At 45.1% G+C, this 25,854-nt stretch overlaps 1 protein-coding gene across 6 annotated transcripts in view; it reads right to left on the bottom strand.

Moving 5' to 3' along the window:
- pcgf5b (polycomb group ring finger 5b) overlaps window positions 1-25,854 on the bottom strand; it is a 232,994-nt gene that overhangs the window by 205,542 nt on the left and 1,598 nt on the right. For all 6 annotated transcript variants that reach the window (XM_068052579.1, XM_068052584.1, XM_068052583.1 and 3 more), the window contains exon 2: window positions 24,487-24,833. In XM_068052579.1, coding sequence (XP_067908680.1) covers window positions 24,487-24,598 — 112 coding nt within the window. In that variant the 5' untranslated portion in view covers window positions 24,599-24,833. The remainder of the gene's footprint in view (window positions 1-24,486; window positions 24,834-25,854) is intronic.

Raw genomic sequence — 25,854 nt, 5'->3', positions numbered from 1 at the left:
CTGCTGCTGATGGCCCACAGCACCTCATGGATGCTCAGTTTTGAGCTGCTAGATCTGTTCTGAATCCCATTGTAATGCCACACAATACTATGCAGGGTGGCTTCAATGTGAATATGGGACTTCGCCTCCACAAGAACTGTGCAATGGTCACTCTTACCAATACTGTCATGGACAGATACATCCGCGACAAGTAAATTGGGGAGAACAAGGTCAAGTAAGTTTTTCCCTCTTGTTGATTCGCTCAACATCTGCAACAGGCCCAGTATGGCAGATATTTCCTTTTGAATTCGGCCAACCCAGTCAGTAGTGGTGCTACCAAGCCATTTGTGGTGATGGATATTAAAGTCCCCCACGTAGAGTACGTTCAGTGTCCTTGTTGCCCTCAGTGCTTCCTCCAAGTGGTGTTCAAGATGGAGTAGTACTGATTCATCAGCTGAGGGAGGACAGCAGGTGGTAATCTGCGGGAGGTTTCCTAGCCCGTGTTTGACCTGATGCCATGAGACTTCATGGGGTCCGGAATCAATGTTGAGGACTCCCAGGGTCACTTCCTCTCGATTTTATACCACTGTGCTGCCACCTCTGCAGTAGAAGCTCAGACAGAAGTCATGAGATCCCTGGCTGTTGGCATGCAGGCTCAGATTGCTGCCATCCAGGCAGAGCCATCATGTATGGGGACCTCAGTGCTCAATGGGGCATACAGGCTCTCACATCAGTCCAGAAATCTGTGCTCCAGCAGATTACGAGGATTGGTGAGGTTCTGCCCTTGGAGTGAAAGTGGAACTGTGGAGCACAAAGCTGCTGTCTTATCTCAGGATGACAGTATTCATACTCCCACCACTGCCACTCCGCCAGTCCCCTTGCTCTTGCCTTTTAGCCAGCCAGCCTAGACTGCTGCCACTTATGCGGAGGTGGTGCGAGAAGCCAGGCCCACAAGGCCCAGTGTGCTTGAGGGCTTTCTCCACGGCCATCTGCAGTCTCCACCAGTGAAAGTCAGCAGCCTTCCATCAGCCATGCTGCAACCACTGGGGGTAACATTGCGTAGGAGCACTAGGCCAGGCAAACACACCCAAAAGATAGACAACAAGGAGATGCACAAGAGTGACTAGATTGTTTTTGTTGTATTGATATATTACTGAATAAAGTTGTTTTGTGAAGGTTTTTGGTGTTGGCTTTTATTCAGTGATGTTGGCCAAGGAGACTTTCTCATGGGGAGTCTGATATGGATGTACTGTAAGGAATGGTGGGTCCATGTTGTGGATGGGGGAATTCCTTTTATCTGAAGCAAAGCTTCACTATGTGGTCCCTCTCACTTTGACCAGTACATATAGTGTATGCGGTCTCCTCCTCTTCCTCCTCCTTCTGACGTGGCCTCAGGATCCTAGAGGTAGTGACTGGACCCTCATAATTGCAAGGTAGTGGAAGACAAAGCACACAACCAGAAACATGGAGACCCTCTCAGGTGTATATTGCAGAGATGCTCCGAACAATCTAAGCAGTAAAATCTCTACTTTAGGACCCCGATGGCTTACTCCAGTGTTGCAGGTGGTTCCATGGCTTTCATTGAGGGCCCTCTGCACCCATGTGGGGGAATGGCAGAAGGGTATCCTTTGTCTCAGGCAGCCATCCTGGAGGCCCGAAGACAGTGGGAATCGCTGATTTTCATAGGATAAAAGCATCGTGTGTGCTGCCAGGATAACAGGCATACACCAAGATGAATTTCTTAGCATGGTTCCACACCAACAGCATATCAACTGAGTGATAGCCCTTGCAGTTGCAGTATTGTACCCTGCTGACGAAGGGGACCCACAAAGCCACAAGCGCACCATCAGGAAGCCATTATCCTGGTGCACTCTGGTTCCCTTTCATCCTGGTCTTCCCTCCACAGTCCCTTGCCTTCTAAAGAAAGCCCTCCTTTTCCTCCCACCTGAGGTTCCTCTCTCTGCCTCCTCCTCTGCATGTCCTGCTCATGTTGCTGATCAACTTACATGACAATTACTGCCCCCATACTTATGCAAGGCAATGTAACTTTTTGTCTTTCTGCGATCAGCAGAAACCTCCAAACTCCTCCAGCAGCTCATCAGTGCTTCCACCAACTTTTCTGCACACAAGGTCAAAAGCACCTCAGCTGCAACTTGTGTAGCCTTTTAAATAGCCCCAGAACAGGGCTTAACTTGCTTGTTGCTTCAGGAATAAGGAAGGCATTCCCTGTACATTTGTTGACCAATTTTGATATCCTGCATTGCATTAGCCCATTGGTGTCAGTGAAATCATGGGCGCGCAATGTTCAGCGACTTTGGTCGCATGCAGGGATCAAAACTCCAGCTGACTCATGCTGCACAGGCAGCAGCATCTCCCGCATTACAAACCTGCAGGTAGGCCTGCATAACCCTGCTAAAAGCGCACTATCTTTTTTTTTTTAGAAAAGCACATTCCATTCAATTCACATTACAGGCTTTACTCATGATGGTTTACATAATACAAGTAGAACATTCACTACAAGCATTCTCTCTCAGCAGCCAAGTTTACAATTAGAAGCCTGCTGGTTGCTGGTGCAGAATCAAACCTGACAGTTGAGAGAGGGATGTCCTGTGGGGTAGTGAGATTGGGTAGACACACTAACATCACATTGAATATGGAATTACCTTTGTTCCTTCTGTTCTGATTTTCAGAAACTATCAGAGATATTGCAGAAACAGGAAACACACACAGAAATATGGTTTCCACCCAAGAAGAGGTCATCCAGCCTCCATGCTGACTCATGCTTAGTTCTTGTGCAGAAGAGAGCTAATAATTGTCCAGTATCATAGACAAACAGTAAGACTTTTGAACATCCTCATTATGAATTGGTCAGCAACTGAGGGCAGCCATTATAGTATCAATCCGAGATATTATGCTAAAAGCCATGATTATGACCTAACAAAGGAACTGAGTGGGTCCCACCTGGTTTATTCTGTACCAATCATCATATCTGCCCAAAGTCATAGTCTCTTGCCTTGCAGTACACCTTGACTGGGATGTTTGCTATTCAAAACTGAAGTTAGTTGATATACTTCCACAGTACCCCCTGCCCTGAACCTATTTGTTTTCCAAATATGTCTGCCATCTGTACAGCAGGCATCCATTGCTTGTGTTAGGTGAGGCTTGGGATAGAATCAATCAGGAAAACCCACCATTATCTTTGGTAGGACGGATCAAACCATTATTAATGCTTTACTTTTGCACTCTATGATTCTATTTATAAAACCCAAAATGTTGTTGGTCTTTTAATGGCTTTATCTACACATTCACACTTGCTCTATTTATGCACACCCTTCAGCATCTTTCCATTGAAACATAGAAAGTAGGAGTAGGCCATTCGGCCCTTTGAGCCTGCTCCACCATTCATTATGATCATGGCTGATCATCCAACTCAGTAACCTGTTCCCGCTTTCCCCCATATCCTTTGATCCCTTTCGCCCCAAGAGCTATATTTAACTCCTTCTTGAAAACATACAATGTTTTGGCCTCAACTGCTTTCTGTGGTAGCAAATTGCACAGGCTCACCACACTCTGGGTGAAGAAATTTCTGCTCATCTCAGTCCTGAAGGCTTTACCCCGTATCGTTAGACTATGACCTCTGGTTCTGGACTCCCCCACCATCGGGAACATCCTTCCTGCATCTACCCTGTCAAGTCCTGTTAGAATTTTATAGGTTTCTATGAGATCCCCCCTCACTCTTCTGAACTCCAGCGAATATAATCCTAACCGACTCATTCTCTCCTCATACGTCAGTCCTGCCATCCCAGGAATCAGTCTGGTAAACCTTCGCTGCACTTCCCACTCCCTCTATAGCAAGAACATCCTTCCTCAGATCAGGAGACCAAAACTGCACACAATTACCCAGGTGTGGCCTCACCAAGGCCCTGCATAAATGCAGCAAGACATCCCTGCTCCTGTACTCGAATCCTCTCGCTATGAAGGCCAATATACCATCTGCCTTCTTAACTGCTGCACCTGCATGCTTACCTTCAAAGACTGGTGTACGAGAACACCCAGGTCTCATTGCATATTCCCCTCAGTTTATAGCCGTTCAAATAATAATCTGCCTTCCTGTTTTTGCACCAAAGTGGATAACCTCACATTTATCCACATTATACTGCATCTGCCATGCATTTTCTCACTCACTTAACTTGTCCAAATCACCCTGAAGCCTCTCTGAATCCTCCTCACAACTCACCCTCCCACCCAGTTTTGTGTCCTCTGCAAATTTGGAGATATTACATTTAGTTCCCTCATCTAAATCATTAATATTTATTGTGAATAGCTGGGGTCCAAGCACCGATCCCTGCGGAACCCCATTAGTCACTGCCTGCCATTCAGAAGACGACCCATTTATTCCTACTCTTTGTTTCCTGTCTGCCAACCAATTTTCTATCCATCGCAATACACGACCCCAATCCCACGTGCTTTAATTTTACACGCTAACCTCTTATATGGGATTTTGTCGAAAGCCTTCTGAAAGTCCAAATAAACCACATCCACAGGCTCCCCCTCATCAACTCTACTAGTTACATCCTTGAAGAATTCTAGTACATGTGTCAAGCATGATTTCCCTTTCGTAAATCCATGCTGACTCTCTCCAATTCTACCACTGTTCTCTAAGTGCTCTGCTATAAAATCTTTGATAACAGACTCTAGAATTTTCCCCACTACCAACGTCAGACTGACTGGTCTATAATTCCCTGTTTTCTCTCTACCTCCCTTTTTAAATAGTGGGGTTACATTAGCTACCCTCCAATCTGTAGGAACTGTTCCAGCGTCTATAGAATCTTGGATGACCACCAATGCATCCACTATTTCTAGGGCCACTCCCTTAAGTACTCTGGGATGTAGATCATCAGGCCTTGGGGATTTATCGGCCTTCAATCCCATCAATTTCCCCAACACCATTTCTCTACTTTTTTTTTAATTCATTCATGGGATGAGGGTGTCGCTGGCCAGACCAGCATTTATTGCCCAACCCTAAATTTCCCTCGAGAAGGTGGTGGTGAGCTGCCTTCTTGAACCACTGCAGTCCATGTGGGGTAGGTACACCCACAGTGTTGTTAGGAAGGGAGTTTTTCAATCCTTCTTATTGACTCATGCTGATTTCCTTCAGTTCCCCTCTCTCACTAAACCCTGTGTTCCCCAACATTTTTGGTACGATATTTGTGTCCTCCTTTGTGAAGACAGAACCATATTGGAGTGGATTTTTCCACTGCTTGGTCTTCCTCTCAAAATGTATTATCTCACAATTATCCTTGTTAATCAGCCAACTATCTGCCCAACATGCTAATTTGCCTATATTTTCCTGAAATCTTTTACAGTCTTCTTCACTGTTGGCTAAACCTATTTTCTATGCTGCCAGCAAATTGTGCTCCCTATGTCCCGGTCCAAATGACTTTTATTTACCAAATACAAAAGCATCGCCTGGAGTACATCATTTTCAAATCTTCACCAATCCCAGAACACCTATTTAACTATTTCTGTCTGTCAACCAACTTTCAGTCTATTGTACCGCAATTCCTACTCTGCCCACATGGGTTACCTTTATTCCAATCTGTGTTGGAATAGGTACAATCATCCAAGAGATGGTGGCATAATGGTAATGTCACTGAACTAGAAATCCAGAGACCCAGGCTAACAGGAACATAGGAGCAGGAATAGGCCGTTCAGCCCATCGAGCCTGCTCTGCCATTCAATACAATCATGGCTGATCATCCATTTCAATGCCTTTTTCCCATACTATTCCCATATCCTTTAATGTCATTCGTATTTAGAAATCTGTCAATCTCTGCTTTAAACATACTCAATGACTGAGCTTCCACAGCCCTCTGGGGTAGAGAATTCCAAAGATTCACAACCTTCTGAGTAAAGAAGTTTCTCCTCATCTCGGTCCTAAGTGCCTTCCTCCCCCTTATTTTGAAATTATGTCCCCTGGTGGCAATAATAAAAGTAGTAATAATAGTCTGGGGATTAAGGCTCAAATCCCAACATGGCAGCTGGTGGATTTTAAATTCAATTAATAAATTCAATTAATTAATGAAAATCTGGAACTGAAAGCCAGTCAGCAATGTTGACCCTAAAACGACCACCGATTGTCGTAAAAAACCCATCTGGTTCACTAATGTCCATTAGGGAAGGAAATCTGCCGTCCTTACCTGGTCTGGCCTATGTGTGACTCCAGACCCACAGCAATGTAGTTGACTCTTAACTGCCCTCTGAAATGTCCTAGCAAGCCATTCAGTTGTGAAAAAACACTACACAAAAGTTGAAAAGGAACAAAATTGGATGGAACACCAGGCATCAACCTAAGCACCAGAAATGACAACGGCAAACCCAGCCCTGTCGACCCTGCAAAGTCCTCCTTACTAACAACTGGGGGCTTGTGTCAAAATTGGGAGAGCTGTCCCACAGACTAGTCAAGCAACAGCCTGACACAGTCATACTCATGGAAACATACCTTACATCCAATGTCCCAGACATCACCATTCCTGGGTACGTCTTGTCCCACCAACAGGACAGACCCACCAGAGGTGGCGACACAATGGCATACAGTTGACAAAGAGTTGCTCTGGGTGTCCTTAACATTGACTCCGGACCACATGAAGTCTCATGGCATCAGATCAAACATGGGCAAGGAAACCTCCTGCTGATTACCACCTACTGCCCTCCCTCAGCTGGTGAATCAGTACTCCTCCATGTTGAACACCACTTGCAAGAAGCACTGAGAGAGGCAAGGGCACAGAATGTACTCTGGGTGGGGGACTTCAATGCCCATTACCAAGAGTGGCTCAACTGACCAAGCAGGCCGAGCCAGACTGGGCCTGCAGCAAGTGATGAGGGAACCAAGAGGGAAAATCCTAATAGACCTTGTCTTCACCAATCTACCTGTTACAGATGCACCTGTCCATGACAGTACTGGTAGGAGTGACCACCGCACAATCCTTGTGAAAACGAAGCCCCGTCTTCACGCTGAGGACACCCTCCATCGTGTTGTGTGGCACAACCACTGTGCGAAATCAAATGCTGGCCTTGCCAGCGACGCCCACATCCCACAAACAAATAAATAAGATTTTGAACAGATCTGACAGCTCAAAGCTGGGCAACCATGAGGCCCAGTGCACCATCAGTAGCAGCAGAATTGTATTCAATCACAATCTGTAACCTCATACCCGGCATATTCCTCACTCTACTATTACTATCAAGCCAGGGATCAACCCTGGTTTAATGAGAATTGCAGGACAGCATATCAGAAGCAGCACCAGGCATTCCTAAAAATGAGGTGTCAGCCTGGTCAAGCTATAACACAGGTTACTTGCATGCCAAACAGTGGAAGCAGCATGCAATAGACAGAGCTAAGCAATCCCACAACCAACCGATCAGATCAAAGCTCTGCAGTCCTGCTACATCCAGTCGTGATGGTGGTGGACAAATAAAAAACTAACAGGAGGAGGCGGCTCCACAAATATCCCCATCCTCAATGATGGGGCAGTCTTGGTAGTTTTCACGGGCTTAAACACAGGTACATCCACATTTTGTCTCATGTCACAGACAGCAAAACGTCCAGGGGGTGATGATTCGGAGAATCCCTTCACACACATGGGCTTGGTTGGAATCTTATCTACAATGGCCATATCTCCAGACTTCACGAATTTGGGGCAATCTTCAAAGTTCCTGCAAAAGAAAAGGCTGAAGCATTCACAACCACCTTCAGCCAGAAGTGCTGAGTGGATGAGCCATTTCAACCTCCTCCTGAGTTCTCCAACATCACAGATCCCAGTCTTCGGCCAAACCGATTCACTCCACGTGATATCAAGAAACGGCTGAAGGCACTGGATACTGCAAAGGGTATGGGTCCTGACAAAATCCCGCTGTGGTACTGAAGATTTGTGCTGCAGAACTAGCCTTGCCCTAGCCAAGTTGTTCCAGTACAGTTACAACACTGGTATCAACCCGACAATGTGGAAAATTGCCTAGGTATGTCCTTATCCACAAAAAGCAGGACAAATCCAATCCAGCCAATTACCACCTCATCAGTCTACTCCCGATCATCAGCAAAGTGATGGAAGGGGTCATCGACAGTGCTATCAAACGCCACTTAAACAGCAATAACCTGCTCACCAATGCTCAGTTTGGGTTTCACCAGTGCCACTATGACAAAAGAGCTGAACACAAGAGGTGAGGTCAGAGCGACTGCCCTGGATATCAAGGCAATATTTGACCGAGTGTGGCATCAAGGAGCCCTAGCCAAACTGGAGTCAATGGGAATCGGAGAGAAAACTCTCTACTGGTTAGTCATACCTAGCACAAAGGAAGATGGTTGTGATCGTTGGAGGGAAATCATCTCAGTCCCAGGACATTACTGCAGGAGTTCCTCAGGGTAGTGTCCTAGGCCAAATCATCAGCTGCTTCATGAATGACCTACCCTCCACCATAAGATCAGAAGTGTGCATGTCACTGATGATTATACGATGTCCAGTACCATTCGCAACTCCTCAGAAGCAGCCTGTATCCATATGCAGCAAGACCTGAACAACATTCAGGCTTGGGATTTTTTTTTTTAATTCATTCATGGGAAGTGGGCATCACTGGCTATGCCAGCATTTATTGCTCATCCCTAATTACCCTTGAGAAGGTGGTGCTGAGCTGCCTTCTTGAACCACTGCAGTCCATGTGAGGTAGGTACACCCACAGTGCTGTTTGGAAGGGAGTTCCAGGCTTTTGACCCAGCGACAGTGAAGGAACGGCGATATCGTTCCAAGTCAGGATGGTGTGTGACTTGGAGGGGAACTTGCAGGTGGTGATGTTCCCATGAATCTGCTGCTCTCGTCATTCGAGGTGGTAGAGGTCGCGAGTTTGGAAGGTGCTATCTAAGGAGCCTTGGTGCATTGCTGCAGTGCATCTTGTAGATGGTACACACTGCTGCCACTGTGCAGTGGTGGTGGAGAGAGTGAATGTTTGTGGATGGTGTGCCAATCAAGCAGGCTGCTTTGCCCTGGATGGTGTTGAGCTTCTTGAGTGTTGTTGGAGCTGCACCCATCCAGGCAAGTGGAGCATATTCCATCACACTCCTGACTTCTGCCTTGTAGATGGTGGACAGGCTTTGGGGAGTCAGGAGGTGAGTTACTCGCCGCAGGATTCCTAGCCTCTGACCTGCTCTTGTAGCCATGGTATTTATATGGCTACTCCAGTTCAGTTTCTGGTCAATGGTAGCCCCTAGGATGTTGATAGTGGGGGATTCAGCGATGGTAATGCCATTGAATGTCAAGGGGAGATGGTTAGATTCTCTCTTGTTGGAGATGGTCACTGCCTGGCACTTGTGGGGCGCAAATGTTACTTGCCACTTATCAGCCCAAGCCTGGATATTGTCCAGGTCTTGCTGCATTTCTACACGGACTGCTTCAGTATATGAGGAGTTGTGAATGGTGCTGAACATTGTGCAAACATCAGCGAACATCCCCACTTCTGACCTTATGATTGAAGGAAGGACATTGATGAAGCAGCTGAAGATGGTTGGGCCTAGGACACTACCCTGAGGAACTCCTGCAGTGATGTCCTGGAACTGAGATGATTGACCTCCAACAACCACAGCCATCTTCCTTTGCGCTAGGTATGACTCTAACCAGCAGAGAGTTTTCCCCGATTCCCATTGACTCCAGTTTTGCTAGGGCTCCTTGATGCCATACTCGGTCAAATGCTGCCTTAATGTCAAGGGCAGTCACTCTCACCTCACCTCTGGAGTTCACCTCTTTTGTCCATGTTTGAACCAAGGCTGTAATGAGGTCAGGTGTTGAGTGGCTCTGGCGGAACCCAAACTGGGTATCACTGAGCAGGGTATTTATTGCTCAGCAAGTGCTGCTTGATGGCACTGTTGATGACATCTTCCATCACTTTGCTGATGATTGAGAGTAGACTGATGGGGCAGTAATTGGCCGGGTTGGACTTGTCCCGCTTTTTGTTTACAGGGCATACATGGGCAATTTTCCACATTGCTGGGTAGATGCCAGTGTTGTAGCTATACTGGAACAGCTTGGCTAGGGATGCGGCAAGTTCTGGAGCACAGATCTTCAGTACTATTGCCGCAATATTGTCAGGACCCATAGCCTTTGCAGTATCCAGTGCCTTCAGTCATTTCTTGATATCACGCAGAGTGAATCGAATTGGCTGAAGTCTGGCATCTGTAATGCTGGGGACTTCAGGAGGGGGCCGAGATGGATCATCAACTCGGCACTTCTGGCTGAAGATTGTTGCAAATGCTTCAGCCTTATCTTTTGCACTGATGTGCTGGGCTCCCCCATCATTGAGGATGGGGATATTTGTGGAGCCACCTCCTCCTGTTAGTTGTTTAATTGTCCACCACCATTCATGGCTGGATGTGGCAGGACTGCAGAGTTTAGATCTGATCCGTTGGTTATGGAATCGCTTAGCTCTGTCTATCACATGCTGCTTATGCAGTTTGGCATGCAAGTAGTCCTGAGTTGTAGCATCACCAGGTTGACACCTCATTTTGAGGTATGCCTGGTGCTGCTCCTGGCATGCCCTCCTGCACTCTTCATTGAACCAGGGTTGGTCTCCTGGCTTGATGGTAATGGTAGAGTGGGGGATATGCCTGCTGATGGCCCACAGTGCCTCATGGATGCCCAGTTTTGCATTGCCAGATCTGTTCAAAATCTATCCCATTTAGCACAGTGATAGTGCCACACTATGAGAGGGAATGCGTCACACAGATTGTGCTTCCAACTGTTAGATGAAGAAAGAATTCGTCTTTGGATTGTGCAAGTAAAAACATCTACTGTAAATGCACAATTTTCAGAGTTACATCGTAATTACACAAAATTGACAGCACAGAAACAGGCCATTCGGCCCAACTGATCTGTTCTGGTGTTTATGCTCCATGCAAATCACCTCCCACCCCTCTTTATCTTACTCAATCAGCATATCCTTCTATTCCTTTCGCCCTTGCGTTTCTCCAGTTTCCCCTTAAATGCATCTATGCTATTCACCTCAACCACTCCTTGTGATAGTGAGTTCCACATTCTCACCACTCTCTGGATAAAGAAGTTTCTTCAAAATTCATTATTGGATTTATCAACGACTATCATATATTTATGACCCCTAGTTTTGGACTCTCACAAATTGAAACATCATCTCTGTGTCTACCTTATCAAACCCCTTCATAATCTTAAAACCTCTATCAGGTCAGTCTTCTCTTTTCGAGAGAAAAAAGCCCCAGCCTGTTCAGACTTTCCTGATAGTTATATCCACTCAGCTCCGGTATCATCCTTGGAAATCTTTTTTGCACCTTCAGTGCCTCTGTATCCTTCTTGTAATTTGGAGACTGGAACTGTGCCAAGCACTCTAAGTTCCTGAATTAAGTTAAATTAAAGGAATGTAGCAAAGAAATTTCGTTTTGGAAAGTGAACCAGTAATAGTTGGGATATAGTCTACAACCCCACTGCCTTGTGGACGTCTCGGGAGAGACCAAGGCTAAGGGAGTAAACCCTAACAGAAAATCCGGAGCGGAATCCCGAAGGCGGTAATGTGTCACCTTTGGCATGTTTCCGGCAGTTTCTGCAGCCATACTGGTGCCGAACGTCGTGCTGTGCACTCCTTTGGACCCCAACAGGAAGGCCGAGAGGGGAGTTTTGACGCTTGGGCAACTCAACCTCCATACAACCGCCCAGGCATGCGCCATGGAGAGATCACTCCATAGTCGCCTCGCAGCGACCAAATGAACACGGAAGGCAGCAGTTACGGGTTATAAGTCCAGCTCAATTGGCGTAGGGATTGGGCACCACGGGTTGCCTTTGTCCGTGGGAAAGGTCATCGCATCTCACTGGACAGCTACCGCCCGCCTCAAACCGGGCAGCCCCCGGTCAGTAAGGTTCTGTCCCGCCACAGTCCACCTGCTTCAATGGGTGCTTGGAGCTCAGGGTCATTGCCCGACAAGTGGACTGTAACGCCGCACCAAACAGCACGACCAAAAAAGGAAAGAAGGTACCAGCCCTTCGTTTTGCAAGCTGGAACGTCAGAACTATGTGTCCTGGCCTGTCAGAAGACTTTACACAAATCAACGATTCTCGGAAGACCGCCATTATCAACAACGAGCTCAGTAGACTCAATGTGGACATTGCAGCACTTCAGGAGACACGCCTCCCTGCGAGCAGATCTCTAAGAGAGCAAGACTACACCTTCTTCTGGCAGGGTAGGGATCCTGAAGAACCAAGACAGCACGGAGTGGGCTTCGCCATCATAAACTCTTTGCTCAGCATGATCGAGCCACCCACAAATGGCTCGGAACGCATACTGTCCATCCGACTGTTCACCGCCTCTGGTCGAGTACAACTACTCAGCATCTAAGCTCCAACACTCTGCTCCCACCTGAAGCTAAAGACCAGTTCTATGAGGAACTCCATAATATCATTACTAGCATCCCCAACACCGAACACCTATTCCTGCTGGGGGACTTTAATGCCAGGGTTGGGGCCGACCATGATTCATGGCCTTCCTGCCTTGGGCGCTATGGCATTGGAAGGATGAATGAGAATGGACAGAGACTGCTGGAGCTGTGTACCTATCATAACCTCTGCATCACCAACTCATTCTTTCACACTAAACCCTGTCACCAGGTTTCTTGGAGGCACCCAAGATCACGTCGTTGGCACCAGCTAGACCTCATCGTCACAAGGCAAGCCTCTTTAAACAGTGTTCAAATCACACGCAGCTTCCACAGTGCGGACTGCGACACCAACCACTCCCTGGTGTGCAGCAAGGTTAGCCTCAAACCAAAGAAGCTACATCACTCCAAGCAGAAGGGCCGCCCGCACATCAACACGAACAGAATTTCTCATCCACAGCTGTTACACAAGTTTCTAAATTCACTTGAAAAACCCCTCCAAAACACTCCCACAGGGGATGCAGGGACCAAGTGGGCCCACATCAGAGACGCCATCTATGACTCAGCAATGACCACCTATGACAATTGTGAGCAGAATGCAGACTGGTTTCAATCTCATATTGAAGAGCTGGAACCTGTCATAGCCGCTAAGCGCATTGCACTGCTGAACTACAAGAAAGCCCCCAGCGAGGTAACATCCGTAGCACTTAAAACTGCCAGAAGCACTGCACAAAGAACAGCCAGGCGCTGCGCAAATGACTACTGGCAACACCTATGTAGTCATATTCAGCTGGCCTCTGACACAGGAAATATCAGAGGGATGTATGATGGCATTAAGAGCGCTTTTGGGCCAACCGTCAAGAAGATTACCCCCCTCAAATCTAAATCAGGAGACACAATCACTGACCAACGCAAGCAAACGGACCGCTGGGTGGAACACTACCTAGAACTGTACTCCAGGGAAAATGTTGTCACTGAGACCGCCCTCAATGCAACCCTGTCTCAGCCAGTCATGGATGAGCTAGACGTACAGCCAACAAAATCGGAACTCAGTGATGCCACTGATTCTCTAGCCAGCGGAAAAGCCCCAGGGAAGGACGGCATTACCCCTGAAATCATCAAGAGTGCCAAGCCTGCTATACTTTCAACTCTGCACGAACTGCTTTGCCTGTGCTGGGATGAGGGAGCAGTACCACAGGACATGCACAACGCCAATATCATCACCCTCTGTAAGAACAAGGGTGACCGCAACAACTACCGTAGAATCTCCCTGCTCAGCATAGTGGGGAAAGTCTTCGCTCGTGTCGCTCCAGAAGCTGGCTGAGTGTGTCTATCCTGAGGCACAGTGTGGCTTTTGAGCAGAGAGATCCACCATTGACATGCTGTTCTCCCTTCGTCAGCTACAGGAGAAATGCTGCAAACAACAGATGCCCTTCTATGTGGCTTTCATTGATCTCACCAAATCCTTTGACCTCGTCAGCAGAAGTGGTCTCTTCAAACTACTAGAAAAGATCGGATGCCCACCAAAGCTACTAGCTATTATCACCTCATTCCAAGACAATATGAAAGGCACAATTCAGCATAGCGGCGCCTCATCAGACCCTTTCCAATCCTGAGTGGTGTGAAACAGGGCTGTGTTCTCGCACCTACACTGTTTGGGATCTTCTTCCCCCTGCTGCTCTCACATGCATTCAATTCCTCAGAAGAAGGAATTTTCCTCCACACAAGATCAGGTGGCAGGTTGTTCAACCTTGCCCATCTAAAAGCGAAGACCAAAGTACGGAAAGTCCTCATCAGGGAACTCCTCTTTGCTGACGATGCTGCATTAACATCTCACACTGAAGAGTGTCTGCAGAGACTCGTCGACAGGTTTGCGGCTGCCTGCAATGAATTTGGCCTAACCATCAGCCTCAAGAAAACGATCATGGGACAGGGCATCAGAAATGCCCCATCTATCAATATCGGCGACCACGCTCTGGAAGTGGTTCAAGAGTTCACCTACCTAGGCTCAACTATCACCAGTAACCTGTCTCTCGATGCAGAATTAAACAAGCGCATGGGAAAGGCTTCCTCTGCTATGTCCAGACTGGCCAAGAGAGTGTGGGAAAATGGCGCACTGACACAGAACACAAAAGTCCAAGTGTATCAAGCCTGTGTCCTCAGTACCTTGCTCTACAGCAGCGAGGCCTGGACAACGTACGTCAGCCAAGAGCGACATCTCAATTCATTCCATCTTCGCTGCCTCAGGAGAATCCTTGGCATCAGGTGGCAGGACCGTATCTCCAACACAGAAGTCCTCGAGGCGGCCAACATCCCCAGCATATACTGAGCCAGCGGCGCCTGAGATGGCTTGGCCATGTGAGCCGCATGGAAGATGGCAGGATCCCCAAGGACACATTGTACAGCGAACTCGTCACTGGTACCAGACCCACTGGCCGTCCATGTCTCCGCTTTAAAGACGTCTGCAAACGCGACATGAAGTCCTGTGACATTGATCACAAGTCGTGGGAGTCAGTTGCCAGCGATCGCCAGAGCTGGCGGGCAACCATAAAGGCGGGGCTAAAGCGTGGCGAGTCGAAGAGACTTAGCAGTTGGCAGGAAAAAAGACAGAAGCGCAAGGACAGAACCAACTGTGTGACAGCCCCGACAACCAATTTTATCTGCTGCACCTGTGGAAGAGTCTGTCACTCTCGAATTGGCCTTTATAGCCACTCCAGGTGCTGCGTCACAAACCACTGACCACCTCCAGGCACTTACCCCTTGTCTCTTGAGACAAGGAGGCCAAAGAAGAAGTGGTGCCACACAACACGATGGAGGGTATCCTCAATGCGAAGGTGGGACTTTGTCTCCACAAGGACTGTGTGGTGGTCACTCCTGCCAATACCATGGACAGAAGCATCTGCGGCAGGCAGATTGGTGAGAACAAGGTCAAGTATGTTTTTCCCTCTTGTTGGTTCTCTCACCACCACCAGCTATGTACTTTAGGACTCAGCCAGCTCTGTCAGTAGTGGTGCTACCAAGCCACTCTTGGTGATGGACATTGAAGTGCCCCACCCAGAGAACATTTTGTGCCCTTGCCACCCTCAGTGCTTCCTCGAAGTGGTGTTCAACATGGAGGAGTACTGACTCATCAGCTGCGGGAGGGCGGGAGGTGGTAATCAGTAGGAGGTTACCTTGCCCATGTTTGACCTGATGCCATGAGACTTCATGGCATCCAGAGTCAATGTTGAGGACTCCCAGGGCAACTCCCTCCCTACTGTAGACCACTGTCCCGCCACCTCTGCTGGGTCAGTCCAGCCAGTGGGACAGGACATACCCAGGGATCGTGATTGCAGTGTCTGGAACATTGTCTATAAGGTATAATTCCGTGAGTATGACTATGTCAGGCTGTTGCTTGACTCGTCTGTGGGACAGCTCTCCCAACTTTGGCACAAGCCCCCAGTTGTTAGTAAGGAGGACTTTGCAGGGTCGACAGGGCTGGTTCTGCCGTTGTCATTTCCGGTGCCTAGGTCGATGCCGGGGGGTCCGTCCAGTTTCATTCCTTTTTATTGTCTTCGTAGCGGTTAGGTACAACTGAGTGGCTTGCTAGTCCATTTCAGAGGGCATGTAAGAGTTAATCACATTGCTGTGGGTCTGGAGTCACATGTAGGCCAGACCAGGTAAGGACAGCAGATTTCCTTCCCTAAAGGACATTAGTGAACCAGATGGGTTTTTCCAACAATCGACAATCTAGTCATTAGACTAGATTTTTAATTCCATATTTATTAATCAAATTCAAATTCCACCTTCTGCTGTGGTGGGATTCGATCCCATACCAGATCAATACCCTGGGTCTCTGGGTTACTAGTCCAGTGATAATACCACTACGCCACCGCCTCCCCCTGATAAGTGGCAAGTAACATTCACACCACAAGTGCCAGGCAATGATGATCCCCAACAAGAGAGAATCTAACCATCTCCCCTTGACATTCAACAGCATTACCATCACTGAATCCCCCACTATCAACATCCTGGGGGTTACCATCGAATAGAAACTGAACTGGACCAGGAATACTGCGTCGAGTAACCCACCTCCTGACTCCCTAAAGACTGTCCACCATCTACAAGGCACAAGTCAGGAGTGTTTTGGAATGCTCTCCACTTGCCTGGATGAGTGAGGCTCCAACAACATTCAAGAAGTTTTCCACCATCTAGGACAAAGCAGCTCACTTGGTTAGCACCCCATCCACCATCTTACACATTCACTCCCTCCACCACCAACGCACCATGGCAGCAGTGTGTGCCATCTACAAGATGCACTGCAGCAACTCACTACGCCTCCTTAAACAGTACCTTCCAAACCCACAACCTCTTCCACCAAGAAGGACAAAGGCAGTAGATACATGGGAATTCCACCACCTGCAAGTTCCCCTCCAAGCCGCACACCATCTTAACTTGGAAATATATCTCCATGCCTTCACTGTCATTGCATCAAAAATCCTGCAACTTCCTCCCTGACAGCACTGTGGGAGTACCCACACCAAATGGACTGCAGCAGTTCAATAAGGCAGCTCACCACCACCTTCTCAAAGGCAAATAGGGATGGGTAGCAAATGCTGGCCTTGGCCAGTGTCACTCATATCCCATGAAAGAATTTTTAAAAATTCCCTATTCTTCTTACAAATCTTTCTGCCACTCTGTCTCATCGGAACAGTTTTGTGGCGTGTAATGCTCACCAAGAATTGTACCATTTCTTTTCCTATTTCTTAGATGGATGTGGCTTCTGTGTTAACTCCATAGGACAACCTTATGTTCCAGCACTATGACTACCACTGCCATCCACCCTTCTTCTCCCCCTCCATATCTGTCATGAAACTATTATAACCAGAAATATTAAGTTCTCAGTCCTGTTCAAATCTCAGACATATCTCCATTATAGCCATTACATCTCTCCATAATTATTAATCCTTCTAATGATCCAGCTTTGTTTCGGGTGTTTTGTGCACTCACATACCAATCAACCTGAACTCTTTTTCCTGGTTTGCCAATTTTTTTTTTAATAACTCTTTTCTCTTCTACAATGTTTTTCTCTCTCACTACCTAGCTTTCTTTCTCTTTTCCTTTGATAATACTTCATCTTTATTTCAAAGTCTTTTGCTTCTGTTCCAACAGCTTTATTAATCCTGCTCGCCTTCTCTAGTCGCACACCCATCGTAATAGTTTAAATCCTCCTCCACCGCTCTATTAACCCTCCCTGCAAGGATGTTAATGCTATTTTGGTTCTGGTGACAGTCAGCTCTTTGTTAGAGCCTTCACTTATTTCAGAGTTTCTCAAATGCCCCAAGCATGTGAACTCTTCCCTCCCGCACCAGCCCTGCAGCCACATTTTAACATTCCGTTCCTTAAACTGTCCAGTGCTTGGCACAAGAAGCAATTTGGAGACTACCATCCCAGAGGTCGAGCTTTTCAATCTAGCTTTGAAAGCAAGATCTCAAACATACTTCTATCGAAGTCACTGATTCCAACATATACCATCGTTTCTGACAGCTCTCTTTCCCTTTGAAGAAATTTCGCCACCCATTCATTGATGCCCAACACCACGTATGCAACAAAAGAGTTTGGATTTATAATCAAAACAGAAAAGAAATGTTGAACATTCCCCTAAACATAGAATTTCCCACCAGTACAATTCTCCTATTCTTACAGCCATTCCTCTGTGTCTTGCTGTCTAACAGAAAATGTAGTTAGCATTAGTCTGAATTCCCACTAGCACCAAAAGTTTGCAAGAATTAAAATTCTGCTTACTTACTTCAAGCAATTGTTAACTATGTCCAAGTGCAACTCAAGACTGAAATCCTATAAGGCTAAACTCCCAGAGTCTAATCTCCACACTCCCATGGTCTTTTATATCTCAATATTAATTTCATGCTACTAAGCTCAAACCTATACCCTCTTAACTCACAAAATTACCTAACTACCACAGGTAAAAACAGCCCGACAAAGGCTAATCACAACACAACAAAAACTTGCATTTATATAGCACCTCTAACGTAGGAGAAAGCATCCCAAGTGCTTCACAAGAGCACTAATCAAACACAATTTGACACCGAGAAACGCAAGGAGATGTTAGGACAGGTGACCAAAAGCTTGGTCAAAGTCATAGGTTTTAAGGAGCATCTCAAAAGAAGAGAAGTTGAGGGGTTTAGGGAAGGAATTCCAAAGCCTAGGGCCTAGGCAGCCAATGGCAAGAGTGAAGAAAATTGGAGGAGCGCAGAGATTTGGGAGGGTAACAGGACTGTAAGATGTTAGAGATAGGGAGGGACGAGGCCTTGGAGATAGAGCATGGCTACCCGACCCGAACCCGACGACATGTGTCGGGTTCGAGTTGGGTCCGGGTTGGGTCGCTCTTCCGGGTCCGGCATCCGGGCTAGGGTCGGGTTGGACACACTCTATCACCACCTCCATTACGTGGCTCCAATGTTAATGTACTTTTTAAACAACCTTTCAGGTCCAGTAACAGTTTTTTTATGCTTGTGCAGATAAGCAAAGTGAAAAACGGAAGCTAGGTTAACTGATGGCCGGGTCGGGCGCGGGAAAAAATGAAAGGGCTCGGGCCGGGTTGGATGTGGTTCTGTCGGGGTCGGGTCGGGTTTCATTTGCAGACCCAAGCCAGCCTTTACTTGGAGGGATTTGAAAAGAAGAATTAGAATTTAAAATCAAGGTGTTGCTTGATCAGAAGCCGATGTAGGTCAGCGAACACTTAACCTATTACCAGCTTAAACCAGCCCAGAGTTAAGGCAGAAAATGAACAAGTTTAAACTGCTCAAAATCGAGTCAAAATAAACTAAATGTCAGTAAATATGTCCTAATCACTCTCACTAAGGCTGAACCCCACATTCTCCTACCCTTTACTCTATGCACCTACTTATCAAATTTAGGATCTTTTTTTAATGTATTAGGGTAGAGTTTCTGCTTTTGGTGCAATTAGCAATCTGAATGCAATTGCACTTGACATCCCGCTGGTTTTTTGAAGTGAAATTATGTTTCAAGTTTCCACCCAAACTCATTAGCATAATCACAAATGTAAAAACCTCCATGAACCAGTGCAATCGGACAGAATAGAACATAATAGTTCCTTGAATTAAAATATATGTATTGATGTATATAAGAGTGGTAACCTGGTGCAGTTTTATGAACACAGCTGGGTTTCTCACTAAAAAAAAAGTTTTAATAAGTGTCTAGTCTACCACCTATGAGTAACCAGATTTTAAAATCAGTGAAAATGATTTTAAAAACTATACGGAACAGTTTACTAGTTTCATTGGTGTACGAGTCAGTCAATTTCTTCATAAATTAATTACCTTTTACTATTTAAAAACTTTTAAAACATGCCTACTAGTGCTTTTATGCCTTTAAAAAAAGCCTCAATGTGAAGAGCCTTCTCGAATGATTGCAAACAAATGCAATTGCCGGAAACTCACCATGCTTGTTATTCTAATTTGGAGTGTGGCCAATTTTATGGGCACAACCAGCTTCTGGCATGACCAGTGTTAAAAGATTGGGTAAACCTGATTTATGCTCAATGTAGTTTGTACCTAAAACCACTCAAGTCTTATGCTGGTTTGGCCAATTTCAAGTAATTCTTGCAGAAACTCTAGATCATTGATTTCTCCCACTTTTAAAAATCCACATATCTAAAACCCTCAAGTCTCATTGGTCTTTTGCCCTTTATAAAATGTTGCCATTTCATGGATACATATCTTTTACTACTTCTTCAAAAAGTATCAAATTTCTCTGCATTAAATTTTATCTGATATTCATCTGCCCAATTTACTAATTTGTCTATGTCCTCCTGAAGTCACTTTCATGACTCTTCCTTTAACTTCAGCTTTCCCCACTTCATTTATGGTGTCTGCCTATTTTATTGTTGTGCCCTTACAGCCAAGATCGGGCCCCTCCCCAGGGGATACCACTGCTTACATCCTTCCAGTCTGAACCTATTACTTGTTTTCCATCCTTTGGTCATCTTACAATCCAAGCTGCATTCCCTTTAATGTGCCTTAATTTTAATCTACAAGGCACCTTATGAAGCACCATTTTGAAAACCCAAATGGACAACATCCACTGTATTTCCTTTATTACTGGTCCATTATTTCCTCACATGCAGTTATTTCATTACGGTTTCATCTCACTTCCCATGAACAATGACAGTGGAGTTCACGTATGAGTGTTTGCGCGGGTTTGAATCTGTCACATTTTATCTGTCAAACCTCAGGTGACAATTTATTTGAAAGCTCAACAAATCACAACTCAACAATCTTAAAAACAAAACAAGACGACAGTCATTTCCTGTTTTTTTTCTGACTTTAAGGTTACCTGGTATTTTCCCAAAGAGAGGGGCAAAACAGCTGAAAATCCAAGGAAATGTTCAACAGCAACAGAAATTGGACATAAATTGATCCCATAATGTGCCTATTTAGATCTTTTCATATATGAAGCTTTTGGGCAGTCACTCTAATGGGAATACTAATACTAAACGTACAGGTTAGGTCAGCAACTAACCATCTAAACACTGTTCCAGTCTTTAAACTCCTTGTGAGTAACACCAGAGACGCTCAGCTAAAGCATTGTTTTTAAGTATACACACCACTTCTTTTAAAGCAAGGTGTCATCTGGCACTATATCCAACCAGATATGCAAAGAATTCTGATGGTTTGGTCACTGTCAACCTGGGCAATGACAATGTGATGCATCACTCAATACATAGTAAAACTGAAGAAAATTGCACTTTAAATTCCAAATGTACTTTAAAAACAGTGAGGTCAACAATTATATTTTTAAAAAGTAAATCTAAAAGCCATCTGAAAAAAGGATTTTTTTTAATGAAGGGTAAAGTAACTCACGACCCCCTCCAACATGGAAGAACTTTTGTTCCTGGATTAGAAAAAATGGACAATCTCTCTGCTGCAACTTCATCCCTTTTATATCTTATGGAAGCATCAAATGAGGCAGTGGGAATATAACGACATCAAAGCTGACACTAACCACATATTTTCCTACAAAGACTTGCATTTATATAACTGAGCTTTAGTGAGTAAATGAAAGACAGTTGGCTAAAGGCTTAGTCAAAGAATTTGGATTTACAGAGACTTTGAAAGGTATAGGGAGTAGAGATGGGGAAAGGTTTAGGAAGGGAAATGCAGAAATTAGGGTCAATATATGAAGAACCTGACACTGATGGTGGTACGGAGTCAAGAAGGAATGTACAGAAGCCCCAAATGGCAGACATGCATGACTGAAGGTAATGCACAGCTGGAGAAGGTTACATTTTTAAGGGGGATGAGGCCATGATGGAATTTGTAGATGAGGATTTTAAACTCAATATACTAGTGATTGGGAACCAGTGTACATCAGCAAGGATAGGGATGTTGGGTGATCTGACTCAGTACAGGACACAATGTGAGTGGTAAAAACCTGAACAAGTTGGAGTTTATTGAGGGTGGAGGTTGGAAAGCTTGCAAGAAACATCTAGTCTAGAGGCAACAAAAGCACAGACTTGGATTTTGGTGGCAGTGAGTTCGGTGCAAACAAGGGCAATCTTGTGAAGGTGGAATTCAGCAGGCTTTATGATGGATAGAGTAAGGGATTTGAAGCTCAGCTTTGGGCACATCTGGTTCAGCCAGGGATGGTGTTGGTGTCAGTAGCAAATGAACAAAGTTTCTGATAGGAGCCAAGTACAATGGCTTTGGTTCTCTCAATGCTCAGTTGAAGGAAATTCTGGCTATCTTATGACAGGCAATCTAAGAAAACAGAGGGGACAAGGAAACCAGAGTTGGGGCATGTGTCATTACCACATATACAGAAGTTGATCTGACACCAGAAGGACATGCCGATCAGGACAGTGGCCAAGGTTGATCTTTGGGAATTCCAAAGATAATGATGTAGGGGCAGGAGGAGATACCATTGCTGGCAATGCACTGGCTCTGTTAAGATAGGTAAAAGAGGTATCAAGAAGGAGGCGGAGGCAGGAAAATGCTACGATCAGTCATATCAAACACTGCAAAGAGGTCAGGCAGGAAATGAAGGGGGAACATACTGCAGTTGCAGTCACAAAGGATACCAATGATGACTTTGACCAGGGCAGTTTCCTTGCTTTCATCAGGATAGAAACTGAATGATAGGATTTTGATACTATGCTGTGAAAGAAATGGACATCAAGATGGAAGGTGACAATGTATTCAAGGATCTTGGAGAGCAAAGGTAAGTTAAGAGGGGCAGCCCTTGATGAGGTCAGAATGGGTCAATAGTTGACATTTTGAGGAGGTGGGTCTGTTATTGTCAGCAAGAATGAAGGTCAAGAAGAGTAACTATGACATCAAGAATTGGCTAGGAATTGGATAGAAGAAGCAGGAGATGGGTCTCAAGAAAGAGGTAAGAAACAGAAACATATAAAATAGTAGGCCAGTCGGCCCTTCGGGTCTGCTCTGCCATTCAAAAAGGATCATGGTTGATTGTCTAATTCAGTACCCTGTTCCCGCTTTCTCCCCATATCCCTTGATTCCAGAAGGCAAACTAATTTCAGTGACAGTGTTCAGGGAGAGGGTGAGAGAAGGCTCAAAAGGTGATCAGACATGAAGGCATGGAGAAGGAGGGGAGTTTGAGAGTGAGTTGGTGAGGGAGTTGGAGGAGAGTTTTCTATAGAGGCAGAGGGTCAAGCTAGTAGGGTCTGAAGTAAGTGAGATGGCACAGATGGTAAGGAAGGCAAGGAGGTGCTTAGAAACAGTTCCATCAGTGTTTAAGACCACAGAACTGGTAAGGTCAAATGGGTGGCCATAGATGTGGGTGATGTTGAGTGACAACAAAAGTGTAGAAAAATCAGAATAGAGGGGACAAGAGGAGTTTAGCTGTGCGTTGAAATAACCAGGAATGAGTTATCACTCAGTACAGAGGTTCAAGGAGGTGATCATTCAACTTGAAAGGGCTGTGGACGATGAGGATTTTAGCTTAAGAGATACCATGGTTGTTAAAGGATTTGGTGCTCAAAGGAGGGAAAGTTTCCAGAAGAATAGAGGGAGAAGGCAAGCTGGGAATTGGCAACGAGAGCCAAGAGACAGCAGTTTGGGTAAGACATGGATGAAAGGTGTAACGGGAGAGAATACCTTCAGTGAGGGGGAATATTAGTCGATAAGCTAGGTTTCTGTCAGGGCAAAGATATCAAAAGATTTATCCTCAACAAGTTGGAGGATGACTAGGGCCTTGTTTTACAGGGAAATCAGTGCTCTAGAGAGTGATAGAGTCAATCAGTGGATAATGATCCATGTATGGGATCAGAGAGGGCAGAAGTGAAGAGGCAATAGGGATGAATGAAGGATGGGATTTCAGCAGGAGATAAGGTCAGCTGGGATGTAATGTTGAATGGGGCGAGACCCAAGTAGGGATTGTTGCTGGAAATGTAAGTGTGACGGGTGGCAGGCTGGTAGGGAAAGTGTAAAAGTGCATTGGAGGTAGATGGCCCGGGGAGAGAAGGCACAACAGGGCTGGGAGATTATGGGAAAATAGCGCTAAAAGAGCTCTGATCCAGAGTGATAGCCAATATACACAGCCAGATGAAGATCCTGGAGTACATGCATAAGTGAGAGAGAGCAATGGAGTTCTTAGAATAGGAGCTTGATGAGAGGTCGCAATCAGTGCTCCTTAATTACTGCTGTCCATCAACAACCAATAGTGCGCTTTTTTGGCAACAAGATTATTTTGTGCAATATAGTGGACACCCATTAACTAGACAGCCATGATGGAAATAGAATCAGCCCATTCTAAAGTTCATTCCTATCAACAGAAAGCAGCAACAGTTTTAATTACATTGAGAATCGCCTGTTGTTTTAAGTAATTTTTTCCATTTAATGCCACCAACTGTGTTTTTAAGTATTTTCTGTTTACTGTCACAATATTCCAGTAAGTATAGCTTTTGATATGGTATTTTCACATTTTGTTATATGAAATAATTGATGGTGAATTGTTTACCAAGTCTGATCCAATACTCCCAGACTATCATTCAGAAACATTTACCATGACTCTTGCGCATTACTTACAAGTGTGTAGACACTCAGTCACTGTAGTTGGCTTGATAAGATAGCCCTTGCAGATGTAACAAGTGATGAAGGCATTAAATTCTCTCACTAGGTATTTCCTTTGTGTAGCCATTGTTGGCAAGGTAACAGTAAAAGAACAGGAAAATCAGGCCAGAGTTGACAGGTGGCTCTGTGCTTAAAGGACCTGCTGTGCTGCACGGCACAGCTGCACTTCTCCAGGCATCTGTCTGAGAAATTTGTTGGAACAAATTTGAAGCAAATCAACTTCTCCAGGAGTACATTGTCCTTTAGTCAAGGATCAAGGTTATGCTTTTCTCTTCTTCTGTATTGTACAAAGTGTCCCAAACCTACAGCATTACAAAAAGATATTAACTGTACATTAAATCATACTTTAAAAAAACAATGTAGTGATTGGTTATCGCAGTGCTGTAAAACTACCAATTTACTTATTCAAAATGTTTCTTTGGAGATTAAGGTGCTCCTGAGACAACTAACATTATTAAATATAAATGAATACTTTATATATTATATATCTCATGATTACTCCCAAGTTACTGATTTAATACCAATAATTTACCATAAAATGTGCATTTAGGGGTGTTACCACACCAGTCTTTATTTTGGCACACAGCAAATCTAAATCCTAATATGAAGTCATAATCACGCACACATCTTTTTGCATATTTATGCTTAGCTAATGCCACCAAGAGAAATAATGCCCAATAAAAGAATGCTCCTAAATTATGTAATTAGTGTTCTTGAACACTTTAGTGAAAGGTTTATATTGTAGGAAATGGTTCTTATTTTTGGAATTAATTATTAATCAAATTCTTACATTACCATTCACATTCAAGATTAAAAAACAAAATTTGTAGGAATAAAGTACCTTCCATAAATGGTCTACCAAACAGCATGAAATAAATGAAAGAGTCAAAATATCAGGTAAAGGGATGCTATCATCTCATTTGCCAGAACATCATGCTGTGGAGCTACCAACTTGCAGTCATCTTGGTGACGAGGGCAAGTCTGTAAGGCAGCAGCACAGACGATTCCAATGCAGTTTACATCCTTCAATTTTAGGGATTTAGCACAAAGGGGAAAAAAAGTACACCACAAGAGTAAATTATTGCAAATTTAACCATTCTTTGGTCCAATAATTTACCACATGACATTTCCCCTTTAAATTAAACTTGGTTACTTTAAGAAACCAATACGTTTTGCTCACTAATATAAACTGTGTAAATATGACACATTGCTTAAAATATTGGGAGTTTGTGTGTAAACGCTTCAACTACTTCTCTGGACTTCCAAAATTCAGAATTTTCTCTTACAATTCTGATAGGGTGATTTTTTAGAATTTCATCAATG

Source organism: Heterodontus francisci, chromosome 20 (assembly GCF_036365525.1).
Source record: "Heterodontus francisci isolate sHetFra1 chromosome 20, sHetFra1.hap1, whole genome shotgun sequence".
Taxonomy (NCBI): Eukaryota; Metazoa; Chordata; class Chondrichthyes; order Heterodontiformes; family Heterodontidae; genus Heterodontus; species Heterodontus francisci.
This window is presented reverse-complemented; position numbering and strand designations above follow the sequence as displayed.